Below are 26,228 nucleotides of genomic sequence, written 5' to 3' on the forward strand. Positions count from 1 at the left end.
ACAGACAAATTTGAAAATGTTATAAGCACAGACTGTATGTTTTGAAATTTTAAGCAGTAATACTTTTTTTTTTAAATACTTTTTAAAAAATTGAACCTTTGGGAAGAATAAGAAATGAACATATTTATTACTTTGAATTTGTAAAACTTTCCAAACAGAAAGTAAAACTATACAAAGCTAGTATCAGTCTCTCACATTGTTCACAAATAAAGTACTTTTGGTAATTGATTAAATCATTGATTATATTTAATGGAAAATACATGAAACATGACTATTTTGTAGCACATTAAAAAATACTTAAAAAAAATTTTTTTTTCCTGGCTAAGAAGCTACATACTTAAAATTGACCCTAAACAAGAATTTTAAATAAGCTAAACATTTAAAAATCACCCTAGGGCTTCCCTGGTGGCACAGTGGTTGAGAGTCCGCCTGCTGATGCAGGGGACGCGGGTTCGTGCCCCGGTCCGGGAAGATCCCACATGCTGTGGAGTGGCTGGGCCCGTGAGCCATGGCTGCTGAGCCTGCGTGTTCAGAGCCTGTGCTCCGCAACGGGAGGGGCCACAACAGTGGGAGGCCTGCGTACCGCCAAAAAAACCCCAAAACACCCTAATGTCATTTAAATCATCGTTACATAATGGTGTCTGATTTACATGTGATGTGCAAGAAAATAATTGAATTTACTTTTTTGCCTGTATTAATTTAAGATTTATCCAATTTCATTTCTCCACGCCCACAAGTCATGTATAAGAGGAGAATAAGGAAGGCAGTATAGTTGACCTTTGAACAGTGCAGGAGTTAGGGATGTGGTCAGAAATCCATGTATAACTTATAGTTAGCCCTCTGTATACATGGTTCCTCTATATACGCAGTTCTGCATCTGTGGATTCAACCAACCGTTGATTATGTAGTACTGTAGTATATACTGTTGAAAAAAATCTGCATATAAGTTAGACTCACAGAGTTCAAACCCATTATGTTCAGTGTCAATTATACAGTTCTGACACAGTGACTTTTTACTATAGAGACTACCAACCATCAGCCTTCACATTAACAAGTTGATTGGTTATACCCAACTCTAAGATTCTATTTAAATTATCTGTTTGATCTGGAGACAGGGTGGGATCAAGATGGAGTAGGAAGACCTTGAACTCACCTAGCCCAATGAACACATCAAAAATACAACTATGTATAGAGCAATTCTTCGTGAAGGAGACCTGAAGACTAGCAGAACAGCTCTTGTACAACCAAGGCTGTTGTACACAGAGTCTGGTAGGGAGGAGAAGCATCCTAGCCAGGATCCACATCCGTAGCTGGTGATCCAGAAGATTGGGATGTCACAGGCTTGGGATTGTTCCTAAGGAGCAAGGAATTCACACCCCATATGAAGCATCCCAGTCCTGGGGTCTGTCACTAGGAAGACAGCCCTCTTAGTTGGTTTGAAAACCACTGGGGCTTACTGGAGGGCTGTAAGAAACTGAGACTCCACTCTTGAAGAGCACACACAGATTTGCTCCCAGTCCCAGCACAGACCAGCAGATTGAAAACTGTCTGGTGCTCTGGCCAGCCTGCCAGGACACCCCAGGGTACACTCCAGTCTGCACCAGGATGCCACTCCAGTCCTGCCTGAACTGGCACCATTCCCCATTAAGGTGGAGACTGCCATTGCCAACACACATGTATGCACTGGGAAAAAAGGATAGCCAGCTCAGAAGTGAAACTCCAACACCTTGGCCGCAACCTCACCTCTGACCAAAGCAAAGACTGCCACCACAATTGCACGTGTGCGAATGTACTAGGGAAAGAGCAAGCCAGCCTAGAGGTGGGGTTCCAACCCCTTGGGCCCTGACCCCACCTCTGACCAAGGTGGAGCCTGCCATTGCCATCACACATGTGTGCGTGCACTGGAGAAAAAGCAAAGCCAGCTCAGAAGTGCTGTTCCAACCCCTCAGCCCCAACACCACCCCTAACCAAGGCAGAGACTGCCATCATGCCAGGAAGAAACTTAACTTCCTTAGGGCTCCTGCTCAAGCCCCTTGGACTTGGTCCCACTTCCCAATAGGGTGACAACCACCACTGAGCCTGGGACAAGTCCCAGCTCACATCTGACTCCAGCTCTATTCCCTTGGACACTAGCCATACCTCCCATCAAAGCAGCTGCCATCAGCACACCCCAGGAGAAGACTGCTCCCACCAAAGCCACTGGGCTAACACAGACTGCATAAGGAGGCTCCCACAGAAGGACATGCCTACAAGACCATAATAGGTAACAGTTTCACCTAATTTCATAGAGACAAATAGAGAAAGTCAAAATGAGAAGACAGAGTTATATATTTCAAATGAACGGGGGGGAAAAAACCCGGGGGGGGGGGGAAATGAAACATAATTTACCTGATAAAGAGTTCAAAGCAATAGTAAAACAAAAAACAATAAAACACACGAAACAGAAAACACACACAAAAAAAAACTTGGGAAAAGAATAGAGGAACACAGTGAGAAATTCAAAGAACTATGAAACATGAAAAAGAACCAGTCAGAACTGAAGAATAACTGAAACGTACATTAGAAGGAATTAACAGGAGATTAAGTGATAAAGATTAATGCATAAGCAATCTGGAAGATAGAATACAGGAAATCAAATCAGAACAGCAAAAAGAAAAACTTTTTTAAATGAGGATATTTCAAGAGACCTCTGGGACAACATCAAGAATACAAACATTCACGTTATAGCGGTTGCAGAAGGAGAAGAGAAAGAGGTTGAAAATATATTTGATGAAATTATGGCTGAAAACTTCCCAAACCTGAAGAAGGAAAAAATGTCCAGGTACGGGAATTACAGAGTCCCAAACAAGATGAATCCAAAGAGACCCACACCAAGACATCATAATTGAAATGATGAAAGTTAAAGAGAGAATCCTAAAGACAGCGAGAGTAAAACAAAGATGCTTTTTCTTTTTGGCTGCATTGGGTCTTTATTGCTGCGTGCAGGCTTTCTCTAGTTGCGGCAAGCAGGGTCTACTCTTCATTGTGGTGCACGGGCTTCTCATTGTGGTGGCTTCTCTTGTTGCAGAACACAGGCTCTAGGTGCGTGGCCTTAAGTAGTTGTGGCATGTTTGCTCAGTAGTTGCAGCACATGGGCTCAGTAGTTGTGGTGCACAGGCTCTAGGGTGCGCAGGCTTCAGTAGTTGTGGCTCACGGGCTTAGTTGCTCCGCGGCATGTGGATCTTCCCAAACCAGGGCTCGTGTCCCTTGCATTGGCAGGCAGATTCTTAACCACTGTGCCACGAGGGAAGTCCATGGACTTGAATATTAGATGCTTTTTATGGTTCAATTTTATAGGTGTGATAATGGTATTGTGATTACGTAGGAGAATGTCCTTACTCTTAGAAGATACATGATGACACACTCAGGGCTGAAGTTTCATCACAAGTAAAGACATCTAGATAAAGCAAATATGGCAAAATCAGCTATTGACTCTAGATATGTCTGCTCACTGAATCTTTCAAATTTTCTATTTGTTTGAAATTTTTGATAAGGAAGAACTGGGAAATATATTGACCAAGGAAATGTTTATATTCTTTACTGAAATATTGCTTGAATATCCCATTTGTGTAAAACGTCAAATAGTTGTGCATGTTATCTAAGGTAGATGAGGCTGTGTGTGATAACCTGTTTTTTTCAGTTTGTGTGTATTTTTACTCATCTAACAATTTTGTGTATTGCAAGTGTCAACTGAAAAAGAATGCACAACCTAAAAGTTGAGAGTTATGTTTTATGAGGCTGACATTCTTAGGACTTCAAGCCGGGGAGGCAGCATCTCAAGTAACCCTGAGAAAACTGCTCTGAGGAGGCGAGGGGCAAGCCAGGATATATAGGAGTTTTGCAACAAAGGGCAGGTAGTCGGAACAAAAGATTATCGTTAATAATAATAATAATAAACTAGGTATATCAAGTTAAGGAATTTAGCGCTTTTCTACGTATGGGAAGATGCAAGAGTCTGGGCTCACTGAAACCATTCCTTTGATACGCACCTCAGCGATCTGGGGCCAGTATCCTGTGTTTTCGAGTTTCCTCAGGTCTCGCTGTGGGGAGTGGCTGCAATCCTATGGCTGCTAGATGGCAGGTATTCTTTGTTTCCTTTCTAAGTTCCCTCAGGGCTCACCGGCTCACCCTCGGAGGTGGCTGCAATCCTTGATGACTATGACCGCTGATGACTATGACATCCTTTGTTTACTGACATGGCAGGCAATATTCCATTTCTCACAAGTAATTTTGAGAAGCTGGCATCATCACACTTTATCATGATTACTACTACCGCCAATGCCACCAGCACTGGGCTGCTGTGCCTTCCTGGGAGAAGCCCTGCTACCACCAGGTTTGTTTTCAAAGCTTGCACTGCGGGTCTCTTCTCTGGTCTTCTCTTCCACCCGCGTCAGCGTCTGGGCTAGCGCAGCAACCGCCTCACACCGGCTCCCTGGCTGCGATCAAAGTGGCTCAGGTCCCACCCCCAGCTCCGGGGCGGGGCTCCAGCCGTGAGACCGGTCGGGGGTAACACCTTCGGGGTCGACAGGCCCTCTGGCGCATGCGCCGCCCTGCGCGCAGCCTCAGTCGGGGTGCGGTGGGCACTGGAGCGCGGTTGGCGCTTGGCCGGTGCGAAAGGCGGCAGAGCTTGAGGGAGGGGCGGGGTTCAGGCCCCTATCCCGGCCAGCGGCAGCTGCTGCAGTGGCTTGTTTGAGTCTGGTCCTTGTACGCTTACCCGCGCCTGCGGGTCCCCAGAGAGGCCGCCGTAATGTTGGCGGCCACTGTGCTGAGGCCGCCGCGCACTCGGTGAGGACGGCAGGGACTCCTCGCCCTCCCACTGTATTAGTACCGGAAACTGACTCAGAGTGGCTAGCGAGTGCCTCAAGACGGCAGAGCCGGCGGAGGAGGCACATCCACATCTGCTTCCTCCCTAAAAAACAATTCTGCCTAAACGTTGTGCCCGTCCCTGCACTGAGCCAAAGGACATCGCTGTCAAGTATATCGTGGACTCTTTTCTCATGGGGCACTTGTATTTCCGGGATTCTTGGTGTCTCTTCGGGGGTCTGGGATCATAGTTCATAATGGTTAGTTCTGGGGCTGGTATGAACTGTCCAGCCTGTGTGTTTTCAATGGTACTGATTTGAGTTTACTGAAGGACCCACCCAAGATTTGGGAGCACAGGTGTTCCAAGATTTGGGGCGCTCATATAGGTTCCAACTAAAATGATTTTGTCCCTTGGGTTCAGGTCCTGATTCCTAGGAACAAAGCGGATCTTGTGAGGTAAAAGGAATCCCGCCTGGAAGATGGCTCATATGAGTGGAGACCTTCCACCAGGGCTGCAGAACAGAGGAGGATCAAGGCCAAGAAAGAGCAGACCCTAGATTTGCACAGCCGATTGCACCATGCACCATGTGATCCTTGTGCTCTGCAAGCCACCCGTCAGACTGTGAGAACCTGAGGTGTGAGCCAGGTTTCAGGAGAGGGAGCTGGGCTAAGGCAAGGGGCAAGTCTGCCCAGGAAATTATATAGTCTGGGGGAGAGAAATACCACCTACCACTAAGAAAACTTATCTCAGACCTTCCTAACAGCCTTTGACTTCTTTCACATTCTCTATTCTTTCCAGTGCTTGAGGGGGCCTCACCCTATGCCCTTTATCACCCGTGACATTGAGAGAGGTGGATGCTTCCTCCATCCTGACTTCACAGACACAGGAAGTAGTGAAGGAAAGAGCTTCCTGGACTACTTGTTTCTGCCTAGGATGAAAGATGAAAACCACTGAGCCCAAGAGGATGAATGACCGGGTCATCCCATTCGTAGCAACCTAGCCAATAGTCAGATTTTCCGACATAGTTAAGTCAAACCCAGTTTCTATTAAAAGACTGAGAAACTACTGCCAAGGTAGTTCAGGACCAAAAGATGTTCTACAGGAGGACATTTTATCCTGCTAGTGTGTGGAGCTTATAGGTAGGAGAATCCAGGAGATGCAAGGCAGATCAGATCTCTTGTGATCTATTCTTTCTTCCTCCAGCCCAACTTTGTAGTTCACTACGTGTTTCCTCGATCCACAGAAAATGAACAGATCTCAGGTGGTTTGTTTATTTTTTCCCTCCTTTGTTTACAGTGTCTTACATGAGACTTTTTAGGGTTAATAGGTTAGAATGGAAATATAGAAATAGGTGAAAGTCAACTTCAGGGATAATAGGAACACATCAGTATCAGAATGAAGTACTATGCAGTTATATGCAGGTTATATGCTATTACTAGACTATTCTGTGCTATCATTGACCGAATTTGTCTGATTTTTCTGATAGTCAGAAAAAATGCAGATGTTCTTTGTTACATGATTTGCATTGGCCCTTAAAGAAATCATCATGTGAATTCCTCATGAAGCATTAAGAATTCTAAAGAAAATGTTCCTTTCCTAATCTTACTGTAGGTATCATAGTAAATAATCTTTCAATGACTATGGGAAATGGGTGCAGCCAGCTGCTTGTAATTGCTCCTCAGGGGAAGGAGGACACTTTGTGCCAAAGGCGAACTCAGTCAATTGAGGTTTCCAGGGGCTTCTCACTGTGGTCTTGTAGACCTCTTCCTCATGGTCCCACTTGATCTGGGCATAGAACCAGGGATATCTGCAAGAAAGAATGGATTATGTCACCTTCAGATAATCTTCTCTTATATTATGTATAGATTGTGCTGCAGATAGATTAAAGTTGTATTTTCTGGCACACGCTTCCCCAGTGCCCTTTTACGTTTCAAACTGCATCACTTGTTGGATCTGTCTGGTGAGGAACACCGGTGACCTTATTATGACAAATGTCATTGATCTTATAGTATTTGCCTTAATTGAGCATTCTATCCAGTGGACACTCATGTTCAGTCCCTCCTAGAAAGTGTTGATTGGTTTCTGGTCTCTTCCTCTGTGATGATTTCTTTTCTGTTTTCTCAATGGAGTCTTCTTCCCCTTCTTGCCTCTTATTACTGCTTCTCCCAAGGTGTCCATTATTGGTCCCCTATTGTCCTCACTCTCCTGGTCTTGCTGAGTGATCTGTTTTCCTGTCTGGGGATGCATCATTTGCTGGGATGCTTTTCTGGCTCTCCAGCCCAGACCTCTCCCCTACCTTAGACCCAAATGGCCAACTCTCTGCTGGACATCTCTGTATAGCTCTTCTAAAGGCCCGTCATACTCTACAATCCAAAAGGAAAGTTGTTATTAACAGCTCCCCCCACTTTCTCCTTTATTTCCCATCAAATGTTATCACCAGCCAGTCCATCATCCCGGTGAAAAACCCAGTATCTATTTCTAAGTGCTGTCCTTTACCTGCTACCCGCATATCCAGTCAGTGATCAAATCTTGTTACATTCAAGTTGTTAATATTTCTTTCTGTTTTTGAAATTGAAATAAAGTGCACACAGATCCTCGGGGTACAACTTGATGAATTTTTCATATGTGCTACAGCTGGATAGCTATCACCCAGCTCAAGATAAAGGCCATTTTCTGTACCGCAGAAGTCTTCTTTTCTTTCCAAGACTGTACTTGCCCACTCATTCAAAGGTAATTATTATTTTGACTTCTGTTATCATATATTACTTTTGTCTCATTTTAAACTTCATACAAATAGAGTCATGTAATATATAATCTGTTATGTCTGACTTTTACTCAACATTATGTTTGAGGTCATCCATGTGTAGCAGTAGTTTGGTTTTTTTCCCATGGTATGAATATACCAGTTTATCTGTTGTGTTCTGAAAGGATATTTGGGTTGTTTACAATTCTGGCTTTTGTACACATGTGCACTTGAATCTGAGGGATAGAAACCTAGGAGTGGAATTGATGGGTCATAGCATGCATACATATGTTTAACCTTGATAGATTCAGCCAAACGGATTTTACAAAGTAGTTGTACTGCTTGATACTCCCGCCAGCGGTATGTGAGAGGTTCTCTTGTGCCATTGCCTTGTTAGCATTTGGTATTGTTTGTGAGGTTTTCTTTTTCTTTTTTCTTTTTTAGTATTTGGTGGGTGAGTGTAATGGTATCTCATTGTGGTTTTAATTTGCATTTCTCAGATTGCTGATCATGCTGAGGATCTTTTCATGTTTTCTAACCATTTTGATATCTTTTTCTTTAAAGCGTGTATTTGTTTTGTTTGTTAAAAAAATTGATAGTTTTTCTGTGCTGTATTAACTTGGATGTTTATATTTCTAGATATGAGTCCTTTGTCAGATATGTGTACTACAGGTATCTTCTTTAAGTTTGAGACTTGTTCTGAATTTTAATTAAGTCCAGTTTATCAATATTTTCTTTAATGGTTAGTGCTCTTTGTGTCCTGTTTAAAAAAATTTTTGCCCATCCCGATCGTAAAGGAATTCTCTTATATTCTCATCTAAAAATTAGAATTGTTTTAGCTTTCACATTTAAGTCTATGATCTATTTTGAATTATTAGATACATATACATAAACATATACATATCTTTTTTTGAGCTATGGCTAGTCAGTTCCCACAGTACCATTTATTGAAAAGACCTTCCTTTCCCCACAGAATTGCAGTGGTGTCTGTTAGAAATCAGGTGACCATATGTGTGTATCTCTTTTTGGATTCTTATTTCTGTTGCAGTTGCCTCTTTGTCTACCCTATGCCAGTACTGCCCTGCCTTATTATTTTAGCGTTATAAAAAGTATTCATATCTGTGGATATAAGTTGTCCACTTTTGTTCTTCAAGATTTACCGTAACTACTTTAAGTCCTTTGTATTTCTTTTTTTTCTTTAATTAATTAATTAATTTGGTTGCACTGGGTCTTAGTTGTGGCAGGCAGGCTCCTTAGTTGCGGCTCGCCGTCTCCTTAGTTGCGGCACGCAGGCTCCTTAGTTGCAGCAGGCAGTCTCCTTAGTTGCGGCTCCAGGGCTCCTTAGTTGTGGCTCGCCACCTCCTTAATTGTGTGGCACATGGGCTCCCTAGTTGTGGCATGCGAACTCTTAGTTGCAGCATGCATGTGGGATCTAGTTCCCTGACCAGGGAATGAACCCAAGCCCCTGGCATTGGGAGCACAGAGTCTTATCCACTGTGCCCCCAGGGAAGTCCCAGTTCTTTGTATTTCTGTATAAACTTTAAAATCATATTGTCAACGCCCTGCCCCCCTTCCCACCCTTCCCTGGGAATCTGCTGGAATTTGGTATTGCATTGGATCTATAGATTGATTTGGGAGTTAGGTTATATTAATATTGACTTGAATTTTCAACTCATGAACATGGCATTTCTCTTCATTTACTTAGGTCTCCTTTAATTTTTCTCAGGAATGTTTGATAATTTCCATGTGTACATGTTTTACTTCTTTTGTTAGATTTATTCTTAGGTAGTTCAAAAATTTTCTCCCTATTTTGGCGTTGCTAGTATATATAGTCAATTTTTGTATATTGAACTTGTTTTCAGTGACCTTACCATTTATTAACTCTAATATTTTATCTGTAGATTATTTTGGAGTTTCCTTCCACACAATTATGTTATATGGATATTTCTTACTTTTTGTCCCATTTAAAAACTTTAATTTCTTTTTCTTTATTGCTGTGGCTAGGAGCTACCATGGAATAGAATAGTACATACTTGTTTTCGTCCCAGTCTCAAGGGAAGCGTTTCGATATTTTATCATTTAGGATGATACTTGCTGTAACATTTTTGGTAGATGTTCTTGGGGAAGTTTCATTCTACTCGTGGTTTGCTGAAAGTTTTTATCATCCAATGGTGTTGAATTTAATTATTGAGTTGATTGTATGGTTTTCTCCTTTATTCTTTTAATGGATTGATATTAACATACTGATTGATGTAATTCTATTAATGTTTTGATTTTCAAGTGTTAAACCAGCCTATTTTTCCAGGAAAAATTCCCACTTGGTCTTGATATTCTGTCATCTTTGAATGTATTTCATGATAAGTTGTTTAGGATTTTTGTCTTTCTTCATGAGAGAGACTTTTATTTACCTTTTTTATAATGTTTTTGTCATGTTTTATATCAATTGTATATGGCCTCAAAGAAACATGTTAAGTATTTCCTCATTGTCTATTCCCTGGAAGTGTTTGTTGAAGATTGGTATTATTTATTACTTAGTTGTTTGTAAAAATTCACCAGTGAATTTATATAGGGCCTGGATTTTCTTTATGGAAAGTTTTTAAATTATAGATTTAATTTCTTTATATTAGGGAAATTATTTTTTAGAACATGATGTAAGTTGTAGTTGCTTCTTCCCAGCTTGTCATTTGTTATCCCCAGCTGGGAGCAGGTGCTTTTTGTCCCAGGGCAAAGCACAATCATACGAAGGGTTTCTCACATTTTGCTTTACTCTACACAAACTTCCACCTTAAAATTGCTACACTAACCCCCAGCGTTCCCATCCCCCTTACCTTAATACACTATGTATTGTGTATTAAGGCACTGCTCCAACACACTCTTCCAAAACACTTCTCATCCAACACTACAGTTTCATTATTACTATGCTGTTTATTGTCTGTTTTTCCCTTCCTGAATGAATATAACTCTCCTGAAGACTGGAGGGGGACATCATTGTTTTTCACTGTTGTAGTCTAAGTGCATAATAAGTATTGAAAAGTCGCTAAGTGAATGAATGAATGAACTTTCATGTGCCCTTTTGTTTTAGGTGTTTCCTTTGTAAGCACCATGTAGCTCAATCGTTTTAATCCAATCTAAGATTTTCTACCTTTTTGTAACAGACTTAATATGTTATTACTTGGGTGCTTCCTTGTCTTTTGTTTTGTGTTTTATACTTATTCATTCAAATATATATTTTTATATAGTGTGAGGTATAATTTTTTTTTACAAGTAGGCACTGTACATATATTTGACTCAATTCTGGGACTTTTTCTTGTCACTGATGTATATTTCTTTTGATTAGAGGAGCTTTGTAATAAAAAGTAATATCCCTTTATAGTTTTTATTTTGAACATACCTTTTTCCCCTTTTGAATTAAAAACATTATATCCGGGGCTTCCCTGGTGGCGCAGTGGTTGAGAATCTGCCTGCTAATGCAGGGGACACGGGTTCGAGCCCTGGTCTGGGAAGATCCCACATGCTGCAGAGCAACTGGGCCCGTGAGCCACAATTACTGAGCCTGCGCGTCGGGAGCCTGTGCTCCGCAACAAGAGAGGCCGCGATAGTGAGAGGCCCGCGCACCGCGATGAAGAGTGGCCCCCGCTTGCCACAACTAGAGAAAGCCCTTGCACAGAAACGAAGACCCAACACAGCAAAAATAAATAAATTAATTAATAAACTCCTACCCCCAACATCTTCTAAAAAACAACCAAAAAAAACCCCCCAAAAACATTATATCCGGTATATTTCCTCCCCCTCTTGTAAAAATTTTTAGGCACAACAACCAAAAAAATTGTTTGCTAAATTAAATTGTCTTAAAGTTTTATGTTAGTTTTCTTCCCCCCCAACCCCAGTTTTGCCCATTTTATGTATGAGACATACTGAAAAAAAATGCTTTTGGTTTAATTTAGTCTTCCTCATTTATTTTGGCTTTATTTTAATTTTATTCACTTAAGATTTTATCCTTATTTTTTCATACTTTTTTGATTTGTTTTTTATTTTTCGTATTTCTTTCAGCTAAACATGAAGTTCATAATTATTTTCAGTCTTTATTTAAAAAATAAGTTAAAGACAATTTTTCTCTGTGACAGCTTTATTTTTAGGTCTTAAGTTTTCATGTAATGAATTTCCCCCTTTGTTTCTTTCTAGGACAGTAGTAATTTGGATGTTGGTTACTTTTCTTTGATCTAAAGTTTTTAATTTGGAGAATGTCTTATTTTATGAGTTAATGACTTTTTAGTGAGTTTTTAAAATTTTGGTTTTATAGGTCATAATCAGACAAAGTAGCTTGTAAAACCTCTGATTTGTAGGGTTTAGCAATATTGTCTCTGAAAGCACAGCATAACATAACGATTATAAGTGGTGCTTTATTTTCAGATGACCTAGTTCAAATTTAGGGTGACTCTGGGAAGTTGGGTAACCTCTTTCTGCCTCAATTTTCTTATCTGTTAAATGGGAAAAATGGTATCTATGTTATAGGTTTGTCCTGAGTATGAGATAGTATGTATTTAAAATATTGTATGAAAGACATTTTCTAAGTAACTGAATTTTAACTATCATTAGTAATTACCTGAACATGTGAGTTCAACAAACTCCATTTGATAGTCCTTTCTTGTTGATAGAGATATATTGCCTCTTACCGTGATTGTGGTTTGTTTTCTTTAACCAAATTATCTTGTAACTGTAGCAGTTTTTCTTTTATCTATTTGGACATATACAGATTTGACTTAAACCTTGATTAATTTTTACCATTTATCGTTACATGGTATCTGCCTTTGCCCCATTGAAGTTTAAGGCTGCAAATTCTGCTTAATCTGATATAAATAAGACCATGCTTGCTTCCTTTTATTTGCGTTTTCTTGTAGTATTTTGTCCATTCCTTCTTTTTTAACCATTCTTTATCACTTTGTTTTAGATTTATTTTTTGTAAACAACAAATGGCAACATTTGGGTTTTTTTTAAAGACTAATATGGCATGTCAGTCTTGCATAAGAAATATATCCATTCCCATTTTCTGTGATAATTCGTATATTTGGTTTTATATATCTGTCTTAGTTTACTACATATTATTTTTGAGTATAACATAATGCAATATATATCATAATTTATACTATTAATTATACTTCTTTAGAATCTTTACTTTTTCTGGTATATTCAAATTTGTCATTGCTTCATTTTTCTTCTCTGTTAATTTGGTAGTTTTCTGATTTTTAGTTCTCATAGCTACCAATCCACACCTAAATATTATAACTGAGCCATATCTACTAACATATCAATGACTTTGTTGCTCTTCTGCTGCTCCATGGTGTAGTTATTGCTACTGCTCTTCCTCCAGCCCCTCTTAGATGACCTTCGAAAGTTTCAATCCACCCATTACTCCTCCCCACACCCAGGCTCCATTTTAATAATTTTTTTTTTTTTTTTTTACGGTACGCGGGCCTCTCACTGTTGTGGCCTCTCTCGTTGCGGAGCACACGCTCCGGACGCGCAGGCTCAGGGGCCATGGCTCATAGGCCTAGCTGCTCCGCGGCATGTGGGATCCTCCCGGACCGGGGCATGAACCCGTGTCCCCTGCATCGGCAGGTGGACTCTCAACCACTGCGCCACCAGGGAAGCCCCATTTTAATAATTTATCAGTATATTACTGGCTCTGTTCTTACGGAGAGTCTCTTCTGTTTCAGGAGGTCTTCTTTAATATTATGTTATACATTTCAAATCATGTTAATATTATCCATCTAGTTGTAACCATGTTTCAATAACAAGCTCTATTGTTTCTCACTCCTTCCCCTTGCTTGAGACTTGCTTGGCAGCTTGTTAGTACCTCCTTAGTGTTTTCTCTGCAGAGATTACAGGGGTGATTTATTCCTCGAGGCCCTGCTCATTTGAACACATCTGGTTTTGGGCCTGTCATATGAAAGACAATTTATTTATGTATAATATTCCTGGATTGAAATTCTTTTCTCATAATCTCATTGTCTTTTTGCTTTCACCCCTGCAGAGGAGAAGTCTGAAGCTAGGATGCTTTTCTTTACTTTGTGAGTCAGCTGTTCTTTCATCTAGAAGCTCTTAAGAGTTTATCCTTGTCATTCAGAATTATATAAATGTATGCCTCAGTGTGTCTTTTCATTAATTCTGGGTTGGTGGTTTTCTTCCTTCAACACTTTAGATATTTCACTCCATTCTCTCCTTGCTTGCATTGGATTCTGGCTTGGATTCTGAGAAGTCGGTTGTAATTCTTATCGTTGTTCCTTTGTAGGTAAGGTTCACATTCCACCAACCCCTGGGGCCCAATAGCACCCCCACCCCTTCTTTGCTTTTTTCAAGATCTTTTGCATTTGGTTTTCTGCAGTTTGAGTAAGACAGGTTGAGATGTGGTTTTGGGGGCATTTATCTTGCTTGATATTCTCTGAGTTTCCTGGATTTTTCATTAATTTTGGAATGTTTGGTTATTACTACTTCAGGTATTTCTTCTGCTCTGTTCCTTCTTCTTCTGGTATTATAATTATGCATATATTATGCGTTTTAATGTTGTGCCACGTTCTTGGATGTTCTGTTTTTTTCATTCGTTTTCTTTTCACATTTCAGTCTGTGAAGTTTTTGTTGACCTATTTTCAAGTTCACTGGTTGTTTCCTTGGCCTGTTGTGTGATGAGTCCATCAGAGGCATTCCTTGTTTCTATTACTGTGGTTTTGACTTGGAGCATTTACTTTAGATTTTTTTCTAGAATTTCTATTTCTCTGCTTATATGACTCATTTATACTTGAATGTTGTCTAATTTTTTTCATTCAACTCTTTAACATGTTAATTGTCGTTATTTTACACTCCCTGTCTGATAATTCCAACATTTGTGTTGTATCTGAGTCTGGTTCTGATTATTACTTTGTCTCTTCTTCGTGTGTTTTTTATTACTTTTTGGTATGTATTGCAATTGTTTTTTGAGAGCTGGACATGTATCTGGTGATAGAACTGAGGTAAATAAATTTTTAGTGTGAGGATTTGTGTTAGTCTGGCTAGGAGTTGGGCTGTGTTTAATGTTTGTTGTAGCTGTAGGCGCCAGAGCCTTCAAATTCCTTTAGTGTCCTTGTTTTTGACTTCCCTAGATCACTGGTTTTTCAGCTTTGGTGTCTCATACCTAGAGGGCTTATTAAAACACTGTTCACTAAGTCCCATGCCCAGAGTATCTGTTTCTGTAGATGCCTTAATCTAATGCTGCATAAGAAAGCACTGCAATATTTCACAGCTTAAAGGCAACATGAAACACTTATTGTCTCACGTAGGGGTCTCATGAGGCTGCAGCCATCTGAAGGCTTGACTGGGGCTGGAGGATTGGCTTCTGTGATGGCTCACTCACATGGCTAGCAAATTAGTATTGATGTTTGACAGGAGACCTCATTTTTTTCCCCATGTAGACTTCTCCATAGGGCTGCTTGAGTGTCCTCATGATATGGCCGCTGGCTTTACCCAGAGAAAGTGATCCATGAAAGAACAAAGTGGAAGCAGCAGTGTTCTTCTGTGACTTGGCTTCATTGGTCATACTCTGTTATTTCTGCAAGATTCTATTGGTTACAGAGGTCAGCCCTATTTAATGTGGGAGAGGATGTACAAGGGCATTGGGGGAGGAGGTGATGACCATCTTGGACACTGGCTATCATAGTAGGTCTGGAATGGGGCTTGAGAATTTTGCATTTCTAACAAGTTCCCAGCTGATGCTGATGTTGTTGACTTATGGACCACACTTTGAGAACACTGCCCCAGGGAGTACCCAAGAAAAGCTGTTGGAATGTGGGAAGGAATTATTAGCATATCGATGTTCAGATATTTGTGTTTTAAAAATAAGAATGAGATTTCATGTACATATAAAGATATAAATAGCCATACTGGATGAGTGCTCAAACTTTAATTAAGGGGTAAATGATCAAATGTTTTGAAACCCTTAGGCTGGAGGACATATCCACAATAACTTGTAATCTTGCTTATAATCTTGCTCTTAATTATGTCTGTGAGGCTTTATCTTAATACATCTCAAACCCTTTTCTCCTACTGTATAGTTCCATTAACTTATCAAGTATTCTTTTTTTTTTGAGCCATGTGTTTTCAAATTTATCAAGTATTTTTTAATGCTTCCATGCCTTTTTTTGTGTCGTTGGCCCATATTTATAAAGAATATGTGATTCATGTGTCAAGACTTAATACTTTACTCCTCCATAAAACTCAACCTGATAATACAAAATAAAACTTAACATTTCTTCCCCCTTTGCAACTACCCATTTACCTTTCAGAGACTTTTTAATCATTGCTTCTATAAAATTTATTGCAGATATTTATGTTTAAATATGTTTTCTGACCTGAATATAAACTCCTTGAGAGCAGGATTAACCTTTTATTTTTCTTTGTATTCCCAGAAATTGGGACAGTTCCTGGAACACTGGCAGGAACTCCTATGCTCTTTGTATGAATTAAGAAATTAATACACTGGCCAGACCTTATACCATGATTCCTCATTTTCCCACAACATATAGTACTGAGAGAAGGGATCCTACATTGCATTTTCTCTTCAACTATTAATTGTGAACATGACCAGGTGTTAGATCCGCAACATATTGCATGCTATTCAGTTCTGGTCACTGTAGATTGAACACAGATGTGCTGTTTCAGGGGCCAGTGTCATTTGAGGATGTGAGTATGGGCTTCACTCAGGAGGAGTGGCAGCACCTGGACCCTGCTCAGAGGACCCTGGACAGGGACATGATGCTGGAGAACTATAGCCACCTCATCTCAGTGGGTAGGGATTGTATAATTTGTAACTCCAAACAATATTTGTTTCCTTTTTAGCTGCTGATATAGGTGGTTTCTTTGTAGAGATTAATAATTTATAGATTTGAAATTCAGGAGTCAAAGGTGATCCCTTTCGGGCACTACAAAGAACACTTGTGTTCTCTTCCCCAGTGAAATGTTCCAGTGGATTTATTTTCGTGCAGGCTAACTTTGTCCTCCTTTAAAGGTCCTGAACCTCAGGCCACCTGGTCCAAGTCCTGTGTCATTTTCCATTCACAAGGTATTGTGTTACCAAACCAGAGGTGATTTTCAAATTGGAGCAAGGAGAAGAGCCATGGATGTTAGAGGAAGAGTCCCAAAGTCAGAGCCACCCAGGTGAGTTAGCATAGACTTTACTGTAACCTGGGAGAAACTGGATCCCAGGGAGTTAGTTCAGATGTTGGCATGTTTGAGATTTTTTAGGAAATTTTTTTTAGAGTTAATAGAACTTTGGAAGTGACCAAGAATAATTGGCCTTCGTGCCTCAGATACATATATCACCCTGGCGGATAAGAGCTAAATGGTTTCTTTTTGGGTTTTCTTCCAAAAATCCAATCCTTGCCTCTCTCATTTTAAATATTTGTTATTCTTTCTACATCAATTTCATTTGTCATCTTTTAATCATATATTATGTATTAATTCACTAAGTATTAATTTGACATCTACCATATGCCAGGTTTGTCTGTGTGCTGGGGTTGCAACTGCTAACAATATAATGACTGCATTTTAGTGGCAAAAGAGAATGAAATGTGGTACTCTTTATGAAAGTGATCAGGAAAGAGCCTCTTTAAGATCAATATTATAATTAACACAGATCTGAATGGAGGGGGCCAGTGGATTTTGAATATTCCAGCCAGATGGTATACCCTGTGCCATGAACTTGAGGCCGGAGTGTTTAGTGTCTGCAGAACAGGATAGCATTTGCCAGGGTGAATAGAGATCAGAGAGTTAGAGATGATATCAGAGAGGTAGTTGGTGCCAGTATTTGGCTTTACTGGCTATCGAAAGCTCCTTAATTCTTTTTTTTTTTTAAGATTTATTTATTATTTATTTATTTAATTTTGTTTTTGCTGCATCAGGTCTTATTTGTGGCACGCAGGATCTTTATTGAGGCGCGTGGGATCTTTCATTGTGGTGTGTGGGCTCTTTGTTGTTGTGCACAGGCCTCTCTCTAGTTGTGGCGGTGGGTCTTCTCTTCTCTAGGTGTGGCTTGCAGGCTCCAGGACGCATGGCCTCTGTAGTTGTGGCGCGCAGGTTCCAGAGTGCATGGGCTCTGTAGTTTGCAGCATGCAGGCTCTAGTTGAGGTGCGTGAGCTCAGTAGTTGTGGCACGCGGGCACATTGTGGCATGTTGCCCCACAGCATGTGGGATCTTAGTTCCCTGACCAGGGATTGAACCCGCATCCCCTGCATTGGAAGGTGGATTCTTTACCACTGGACCACCAGGGAAGTCCTGAAAGCTCCTTAATTCTAATTGAGATGGAGTCATTGGAAGGTTTTGAGCAAAGGAGCACATGTTCTGATTTGCTTCATGTATACCCCTGGCTGCTCTACAGTGGAAATGTTGACAGAGGGGGTGGGGAGGAGGGATGAGTAAAGTCAAGGAGAGCAGTTAGCAGTTCTCCATGTGAGGGATTGTGGTGCCTTAATACCGGCTTGGAAATAGAAAGTAAAGTGACATGATTGGATTCTTGATGTATTTTGAAGTTGTAGCCAAAACAGGATTTGTTGTTAGATTGGATTATGGGTATGAGAAAAAGAATAATCAAGAGAAAAACTGAAAGGTTTTTTTTCCTGAGGCACTAGATGTCTGGTAGTACCTTTAACTCAGACAGGGGAACTTGAACAGAAGCAGTTCTGGGAGGAAACAAGTAAAGATATGGGTACGTTTATACAAATATTATCTGTATAAATTACAGATGATCCCCAAATTACAGTGATTCAACTCATGATTTTTTGACTTCATGGGTTCAAAAGCAATACCCATTCACTGGAAATTGTACTTTGAAGTTTGATCTTTTCCCTGGGCCAGCGATATGTGGTGGTAAGATACTCTCTTGTGATGCTGGGTAGCAGCAGTGAGCCATAGCTTCCAGTCAGCCACATGACCACGAGGGTGAACAACCTTACAACCATCCTGTACCCATACAACTGTTAGTACAGTATTCAGTGAACTGCATGAGATATTCAACGCTATTATAAAATAGGCTTTGCATTAGATGATTTTGCCCAACTCTAGGCTGATGTAAATGTTCTGGGCACGTTTAAGGTAGGCTAGTCTAAGCTATGAGGTCAGTAGATTAGGGGTATTATATGCATTTTTGACTTTTGATATTGCCAAGTTACAATAGGTTTATGGGGACATAACCTCATTGTAAGGCAAGGAAGATCTGTAGTAGCAATGTTCTGTTGAGTATACAAACAACAAAAATAAAATATTGAAAAACAATAGCATGTAAATAATTTATCAGTTGACCAGACTGGTGTTCTAAAATCCTTTTATTTTTTAGAAGTGTTGTTGAGTTAAATATGAATGGTAAAATTTAATGAGTAAATGCTAGCAGAAAGTAATGTATAACTTCTAAACTTTTGAAGGTAAGAAAATAGAAAAGAAAAAATATACATATATTAGATCAGACCAAAAAAGAACAATGAAAGAGAGGGGAAAAGCAGTAAAAATTAGAATAAGTGGAAACTGTAAGTGAAATGAAGGAAACCAACCTAGATATTTTAGTAATTACAATACATTCAAAAGGACTAAAACCTCTTGTTAAAAGACAGATATTGTCAATTTGGATTTTTTACAAATATAGGTATATGGTGTTTGAAAAGTACATATGTAATATAAAAAGAAATAATGGACTGTATTCCATTATTGGAATGTAGAAAGGAATAGTGATATACTTCAAATATTAAACAAAATAGAATATTAACCCTTGGTATACCATCAGGGATCCAGTGTACCCAATTTTTGTTTTTGAATTTCTTTTTGAAACAGTTCTAATTATTTGCAAGGGTTGTTGTTTTATGACTTTCATAATTTCTTATAAATTAAAATAAAATTTTAACTTGAATGAACAAAGAGAAAATTTACTTATATTTTTAAATGGAATAAAACTCAGTTTATCTTGCAATTTCCACATGGGTGACTTGGTCCCATTTATAAATCTAAGAAATATGGGATTGTTGTGATCTTATTTTAAAGTATTTTGAAATGTTTTGCTACTTCATCCCCCTAGCAATTATTCCAACATTACTCATCAGTTATGTTCAATACTGCTAAAATACACTAAAATATAAGAAAATGAATGATGGAATTTCTTGGAAGGATAATGCAATAGTGAGGTAAATCCTCACCATTATATCATCCTTCAGTTTTCTTATTCAGTTCTCTGAAGTATTGCTTCAGCTGTAATGAAGGGATGAAAGAAATCTGGAGACCTTATTTGTTGTTTCTTTTTTTTTTTTTTAATTTATTTATTTGTTTGTTTGTTTATTTATTTTTGGCCTCCTTGGGTCTTCGCTGTTGCAAGCGGGCTTTCTTTAGTTGGGGTGAGCGGGGGCTACTCTTCGTTACGGTGCACAGGTTTCTCATTGCGGTGGCCTCTCGTTGCAGAGCCTGGGCTCTAGGTGTGGGGGCTTCAGTAGTTGCGGCATGCGGACTCAGTAGTTGTGGCTCGTGGGCTCTAGAGCTCAGGCTCAGCAGTTGTGGCGCACGGGCCCAGCTGCCCCGCGGCATGTGGGATCTTCCTGGACCAGGGCTCGAACCCGCGTCCCCCGCACCGGCAGGCAGATTCTCAACCACTGTGCCACCAGAGAAGCCCCTGTTGTTTCTTTTTAAAATTTTATTTATTTATTTTTTGGCTGCATTGGGTCTTTGTTGCTACATGCGGGCTTTCTCTAGTCGCAGCTAGCAGCTGCGCGGGCTTCTCTTGTTGCAGAGCATGGGCTCTAGGCATGCAGCCTTCAGTAGTTGTGGCTTGTGGGTTCAGTAGTTGTGGTGCATGGGCTTAGTTGCTCCATGGCACGTGGAATCTTCCTGGACCAGGGATTGAACCCATGTCCCCTGCATTGACAGGTGGATTCTTAACCGCTGCACTGCCAGGGAAGTCCCCCTTATTTGTTCTTTCTTTCTTTCTTTAGATTTCATTGAATATAGTTGAGAATTTAGAATTTTTATTTTCTGCCTTTAATTGCAAAGGGCAGAAAATTGACATTAGGATACTTTCCACAATTATTAGACAAATCAGAAGATGAGTGTAAAGAGATAGGGAAAAGTACTCTAGACCCTAATAACGGTGGATAATTGATTGTATAAGTGAAATTCAGACTGTAAGTTTTTTTTTAATAAATTTTATTTATTTATTTAATTTATTTTTGGCTGCATTGGGTCTTTGTTGCTGCACACAGGCTTTCTCTAGATGTGGCGAGTGGGGGTTACTCTTGGTTGTGGCACACGGCCTTCTCATTGCGGTGGCTTCTCTTGTTGCGGAGCACAGGCTCTAGGCACGTGGGCTTCAGTAGTTGTGGCTTGCAGGCTCTAGAGCGTAGGCTCAGTAGTTGTGGCGCACAGGCTTAGTTGCTCCGCAGCATGTGGGATCTTCCTGGACCAGGGCTCAAACCTGTGTCCCCTGCATTGGCAGGCAGATTCTTAGCCACTGCACCACCAGGGAAGTCCCCAGACTGTAAGTTTTAGATGATATGCTAGATGAATAAAGATGTGCCTCTGATCCTGTTGTAAGAATAGCCTGAATGTATACTTCATTTAGGCACTACTATTCATTGTGAATCCCCATGAGAATGCAAATATAGCCTAGGCAATAGTTTTCCTTAATGAAAATGAGTACTTTCTGAAATTTAATTTGGTGGTGTTATGTGGAATAGAAAAGAGGAGGATGAGGTTGTAAGCATGTACATTAGTGAGGCTCTTGCTTTGATAAGGACTAGGCCCTGATTTAATTGTTCCGAGTCTAATTGTTCCTTGATATCTCCCCTTACCATCATTGTCTATTAATTTTCCTTGTGATTCTACTTAATATTTGTTGAGTTGTTAGGCTGATTCTATTACCTGTAAGTTCCCCACCCCAAGATTAAGCAGTCATTCAAACATTTTAAATTTATTGTTTGTGTTTATTTCGAATTCTCTATTTTTGAATGTCACAGTTAAATTCAGGTATAATTGGCATACAACATTTTAGTGTCAGGTGTACAATGTAATGATTTGATATTTGTATATATTGCAAAATGATCACCACACTAAACCTTTTTGAAGTGTCAAATTATTGCATTTTGTCGCCAGATTCCCCATTTTTCACTACTGCAAGTTATTTATTTATTTTTCAAACCTAGAGGAGCAAGGCAGTATGCCCTTGAGATTACTTTCATAGCAAATGACTGGGCTAGAATAAGACATATGAATATGTCTTCTCTTCATAAGAAATATATTAACATGTATAAACTATGGCAAATTATTTTCATTTCTATACTTCTGCATAGTTGACCTGATGGAGAAGAACCAGGAAAAGGAAGACCAGCATTGGTGGAAAGTTGATTTTGTCAACAACAAAACACTGACTAAAGAGAGAAATAGTGTATTAGGAAAAGCATTTTCTCTGGGTACAAACTCTATTTTATCAAGAAAAATACCTGGTAAATATGACTCATATGGAATGAATTTGGATTCTCTTTCAGAACTAATCATTAGTAATAGACACTCCTTTGTAAGGCAGCCTTATGAGTTTAATACACATGGGAAATTACTCCTCTGTACAAAGCACAGGTCATTCTAGAGAGAAATCTTTAGAATATGATAGAACTGGAAAAGCCATTAGTCAAAATAAGGACATATTTCAGCATCAAGATACTCAAACTCTGAAGCTTTCTTCTGAATATAGTGAATGTGGGAAAGCCTTCAATGAGGGGGCAACTTTCATTACCCATAAGAGAGCAAGCTTATGGGAGAAGCCCTATGGAGGTAATGAACATGTCAAAGCCTTTTCTGATAGACCAACATTCATCAGGGAACTCATACAAGGGAGAATCACTATGAATTGAATGATTGTGGGAGGTGGTCTGTTGGTGAGAAGTCAACTTTAAATAAGCACTATGGAGTTATCATGGGGAAGAGATACTGTGAGTGTATTGAAAGTGAATAGTTTCAGAAAGAAGTCACTCCTTCAGCGAATTTATAAAGGAGAGAAAACCTTTAACTGTTATGAAGATTGGGAAGTATTCTGCAAGAACCCAAATTTCTTGCAGCATCAAGAAACACATATAGGGAAAGAAGTCTATAAAATTAATCAGTGTGCTACTGCATTTTACAAGAAGCCAAAGCTTCCTACATATCAGAAAACAGATGTAAGAGAAAAACTCTATGAATGTAGTGAATGTGGCAAAACCTTCAGCCATAAGTCATCTCTCATCCTACATCAGAGGGTACACAGAGGGGAGAAATGCTATGAATGCACCAAATGTGGGAAAACCTTTGGGTATAGGTCAGGCCTCGCAGTACATCAGAGAACACACACAGGGGAGAAACCCTGTGAATGTAATGAATGTGGAAAAAATTTCTGTGAGAAGTCAAATCTCCATGTACATCAGCGAACACACAGAGGGGAGAAACCCTATGAGTGTAATGAATGTCAGAAAGCCTTCAGTGATAGGTCAGCTCTCACAGTACCTAAGGGAATACATACCGGGGAGAAACCCTATGAATGTAAGGAATTTCTCCCAGAAGTCAAACTTCATTAATCATCAGAGGACTCACACAGGAGAGAAACCCTATGGATGTCACAAATGTGGAAAATCCTTCTCTGTGAAGTTGAAACTGAGGGAACATCAGAGAACACACACAGGAGAGAAGCCTTATAAATGTAATGAGTGTGGGAAAACTTTCTACCATAAATCATCCCTCACAGTACATCAGAGAACCCACACAGGGGAGAAACCCTATGAATGTAACCAATGTGGGAAAACCTTCTACCGGAGTCATTCCTCACAACACATCAGAGAACACACTAGGGAGAAACAGTACAGGTGTAATGGAACCTTTCACCAGCATCTCGATTTCAGTAAACAGCAGAGAAACAGCACTAAGAAGAAACCCCTGTCAACATCCTGAAACCTTCACCCTCTTGTTGGACTCATTGCATAGCAGAAACAACCTGGGACTGAGGTGGGGGACCCAGTATATATGAGAAACCTTTTGCCTAGAAGTGACATTTCATTGAGTAACAAATAATATTTGATAACTTTATTAATATTTTGAAGATGTTACAGTGTCAAAAAAAGTTTAAAAAGGAGGCCTTTTGCAGAATATGTATAAGTATGCTATGTAGAGAAACTTTTCATGATAGGTTTGCTTATTGGAATGCAGCATTGTAGGAAGTATATGTATATTTGCTTAATAACTCATAAAGTTTTTATTTCATAATTTTAATATGAATATGAAGTGTATAAGTTGTCCCATACTTAATACCTATGTAATTTTTTGTTTTAATTGAAATTTTTATTGAGATAATTGTAAATTGTAAGATGCAGTTGTAAGAAGTAATACAGAGAGACCTCATGTACCCTGTACCCTGTTTCCCCCAATGGTAACATCTTGTAAAAATACAGTACAAATATCAGCCAGGATAATGACATTATTGATATAATCCACCAATTAGTTCAGAATTTCTCAATTTTATTTGTACTCATTTATGTGTAGGTATATTTAGTTCTGTGCAATTTTATCACATGTGTAGGTTTATGTATCCACCATTGGCTGTGGCATCTGTTGACTGTGTTATCTATGACCACAGATATTTCATGATATTCAGGGGTTATTAGTTTCTCCGGTATTATAATTATGTTTTTCAAAAGAGTCTCTATATTTTAGAGATAGAAAAATAACATATGCTGCAGCATTCAGATAATTGAAATACAGGCAACAATACCATGAGCTTGGAGATATATATGTATTTAATTGGATCATCTGTTCTTTCATTTCCAGGATTTGTTTTTATAACTTGTATATTTATTTGTTGACTACATTAAGTTACAAATACTTTCTCCTAGACTGTGGCTTATCTTTTAATTTTATTTATGCTATATTATACTGTATAGAAGTTTTAAGTTTTGATGCAAATATAACAATCTTTCTTAGGTCTAGAAATTCTTTTCTAGACTGAGGTTGCAAAGATATTCTTCCAAAAGACTGAAGTTTTGCTTTTCATGTTTATATTTTTAAATCTGTCTGGATTTTTTTTTTTTTGGCGGTATGCGGGCCTCTCACTGTTGTGACCTCTCCCGTTGCAGAGCACAGGCTCCGGACACGCAGGCTCATCGGCCATGGCTTACGGGCCCAGCCGCTCCGCGGCATGTGGGATCTTCCCGAATCGGGGCACGAACCCATGTCCCCTGCATCGGCAGGTGGACTCTCAACCATTGCGTCACCAGGGAAACCCTGGAATTTTTTTTTTAATGGTATAAATTAGTGATCTACTTTCTTTTTTTTTGCAAATGGAAAAGTCAATTGTCTCAGGGCCACTTTTGAAGGTCTGTATATTCGTTTTCCAGGGCTGCAGTAACAAAGTACCACGAACTGGGTGGGTTAAAATAATAGGAATTATTCTTCCAGTTCTGGTGATTAGAAGTCTGAAATCAAGATGTCAGCAGGGCCATGCAGTCTCTGAAGGCTCACGGGGAGAATCTCTTCCATGCCTTTCTCTCAGCTTCTGGTGGTGGCTCTCCATCCTTGGTGTTCCTTGGCTTACAGCTGCATAACTCCAATCTCTGTCTCCACTGCCTCATGCATTCTCCCTTCCTGTGTCTAGGTCTCTGTGCCCCTTTTGGAGCCAGCAAGGCCATGGCCCTGTCTGCTTGCCCAGAACCTCAGGCGCAGCCTAGTTGCCTCAAACCTAGCTCCTGCCGGTGCACAGCACACACTGGTGGAACTGAGCAGAACCCTGCACCCACCCCTATCCGGCTGCCAAGGACAAAGGCCCCTCCATATCCCCTGCCTCTTATTTACAAAAAAGTACTAGATCTATGGCTAGCACAATTTCAAGAACTTGGCCTTAAGAGAACGGGATTAACAGTGTTGCTCATAATAATCTGTATCTTTGTGGGCATCAAAATAATCGTAACTTGTTCTGCCCGTATATGTAAATGGTCAACTACAATTGTCAGTAAAGACATACTACGGACCCGTGTCGACATCTTCCACTCTAAGTATATGGTGCCCTATGTCAGCATGAAGTTACAGAAGACAGACCTTCGACCATAATCCAATAAAAATGGAATGATGTTCTGACAAGTGGGGATTTGTAAGCAGCTTTTGGCAGGAAAAAGCTCTTTGCCGGAAAGAGCTCTCTGCCAGAGGCCGCTTTTGTCTTGTCACTAACCTAAAACCAGGTGCCCCCATGCTCTACTTATCTCTGGCCCTATTGATCACATAATACCTTGCCTAATCTGTTGGTTCTTTCCATAGATCAAAGAAGTAGAAATGAATAAGTAATTAACACATGACCCGATCTCTTCCCTAGCTTCCCCTTCAGTAATCTTGCGAGAACGAACTGTGTGAACAAGACAGTATTGAAAGAAAGATCATAAGAAGTCAACAAGCCTGCATGATAAGCCTGCATTCAGTGGGGGATGGCGATGCCTCTGACCTCCTGTCTCAAGGATTAACTGAGATTACTTACCTTTTCCCTTTAAGAACTTCTCATGGCTGAGCAGAATCTTGGGAGGTGGTTTTTGGGGAGTCCACCATCTCCCCAGCATTCTGATTAAAAGCAACTTTCCTTTCTACCAA

General features: G+C 39.9%; 1 protein-coding gene and 1 long non-coding RNA gene across 2 annotated transcripts; one reads left to right on the forward strand and one right to left on the reverse strand.

The window, feature by feature from the left end:
• Window positions 1–2,310: 2,310 nt before the first annotated feature.
• LOC141276647 (uncharacterized) lies at window positions 2,311–4,162 on the reverse strand. The gene is made up of 2 exons (XR_012326528.1): window positions 4,029–4,162; window positions 2,311–3,436 (listed from the first exon to the last, which is right to left on the reverse strand). It is a non-coding gene; the product is annotated as an uncharacterized lncRNA (long non-coding RNA).
• Window positions 4,163–4,247: 85 nt separating this feature from the next.
• LOC109547091 (uncharacterized) lies at window positions 4,248–26,228 on the forward strand. The gene is given in 6 exon segments (XM_073793330.1): window positions 4,248–4,372; window positions 5,264–5,477; window positions 5,642–7,573; window positions 16,675–16,769; window positions 21,929–23,154; window positions 23,156–26,228. Coding segments are annotated over 2 exon segments (1,014 nt in total). The 5' UTR covers window positions 4,248–4,372; window positions 5,264–5,477; window positions 5,642–7,573; window positions 16,675–16,769; window positions 21,929–22,537; the 3' UTR covers window positions 23,553–26,228.

The sequence above is a fragment of the Tursiops truncatus genome, chromosome 16 (genome assembly GCF_011762595.2).
Source record: "Tursiops truncatus isolate mTurTru1 chromosome 16, mTurTru1.mat.Y, whole genome shotgun sequence".
Taxonomy (NCBI): Eukaryota; Metazoa; Chordata; class Mammalia; order Artiodactyla; family Delphinidae; genus Tursiops; species Tursiops truncatus.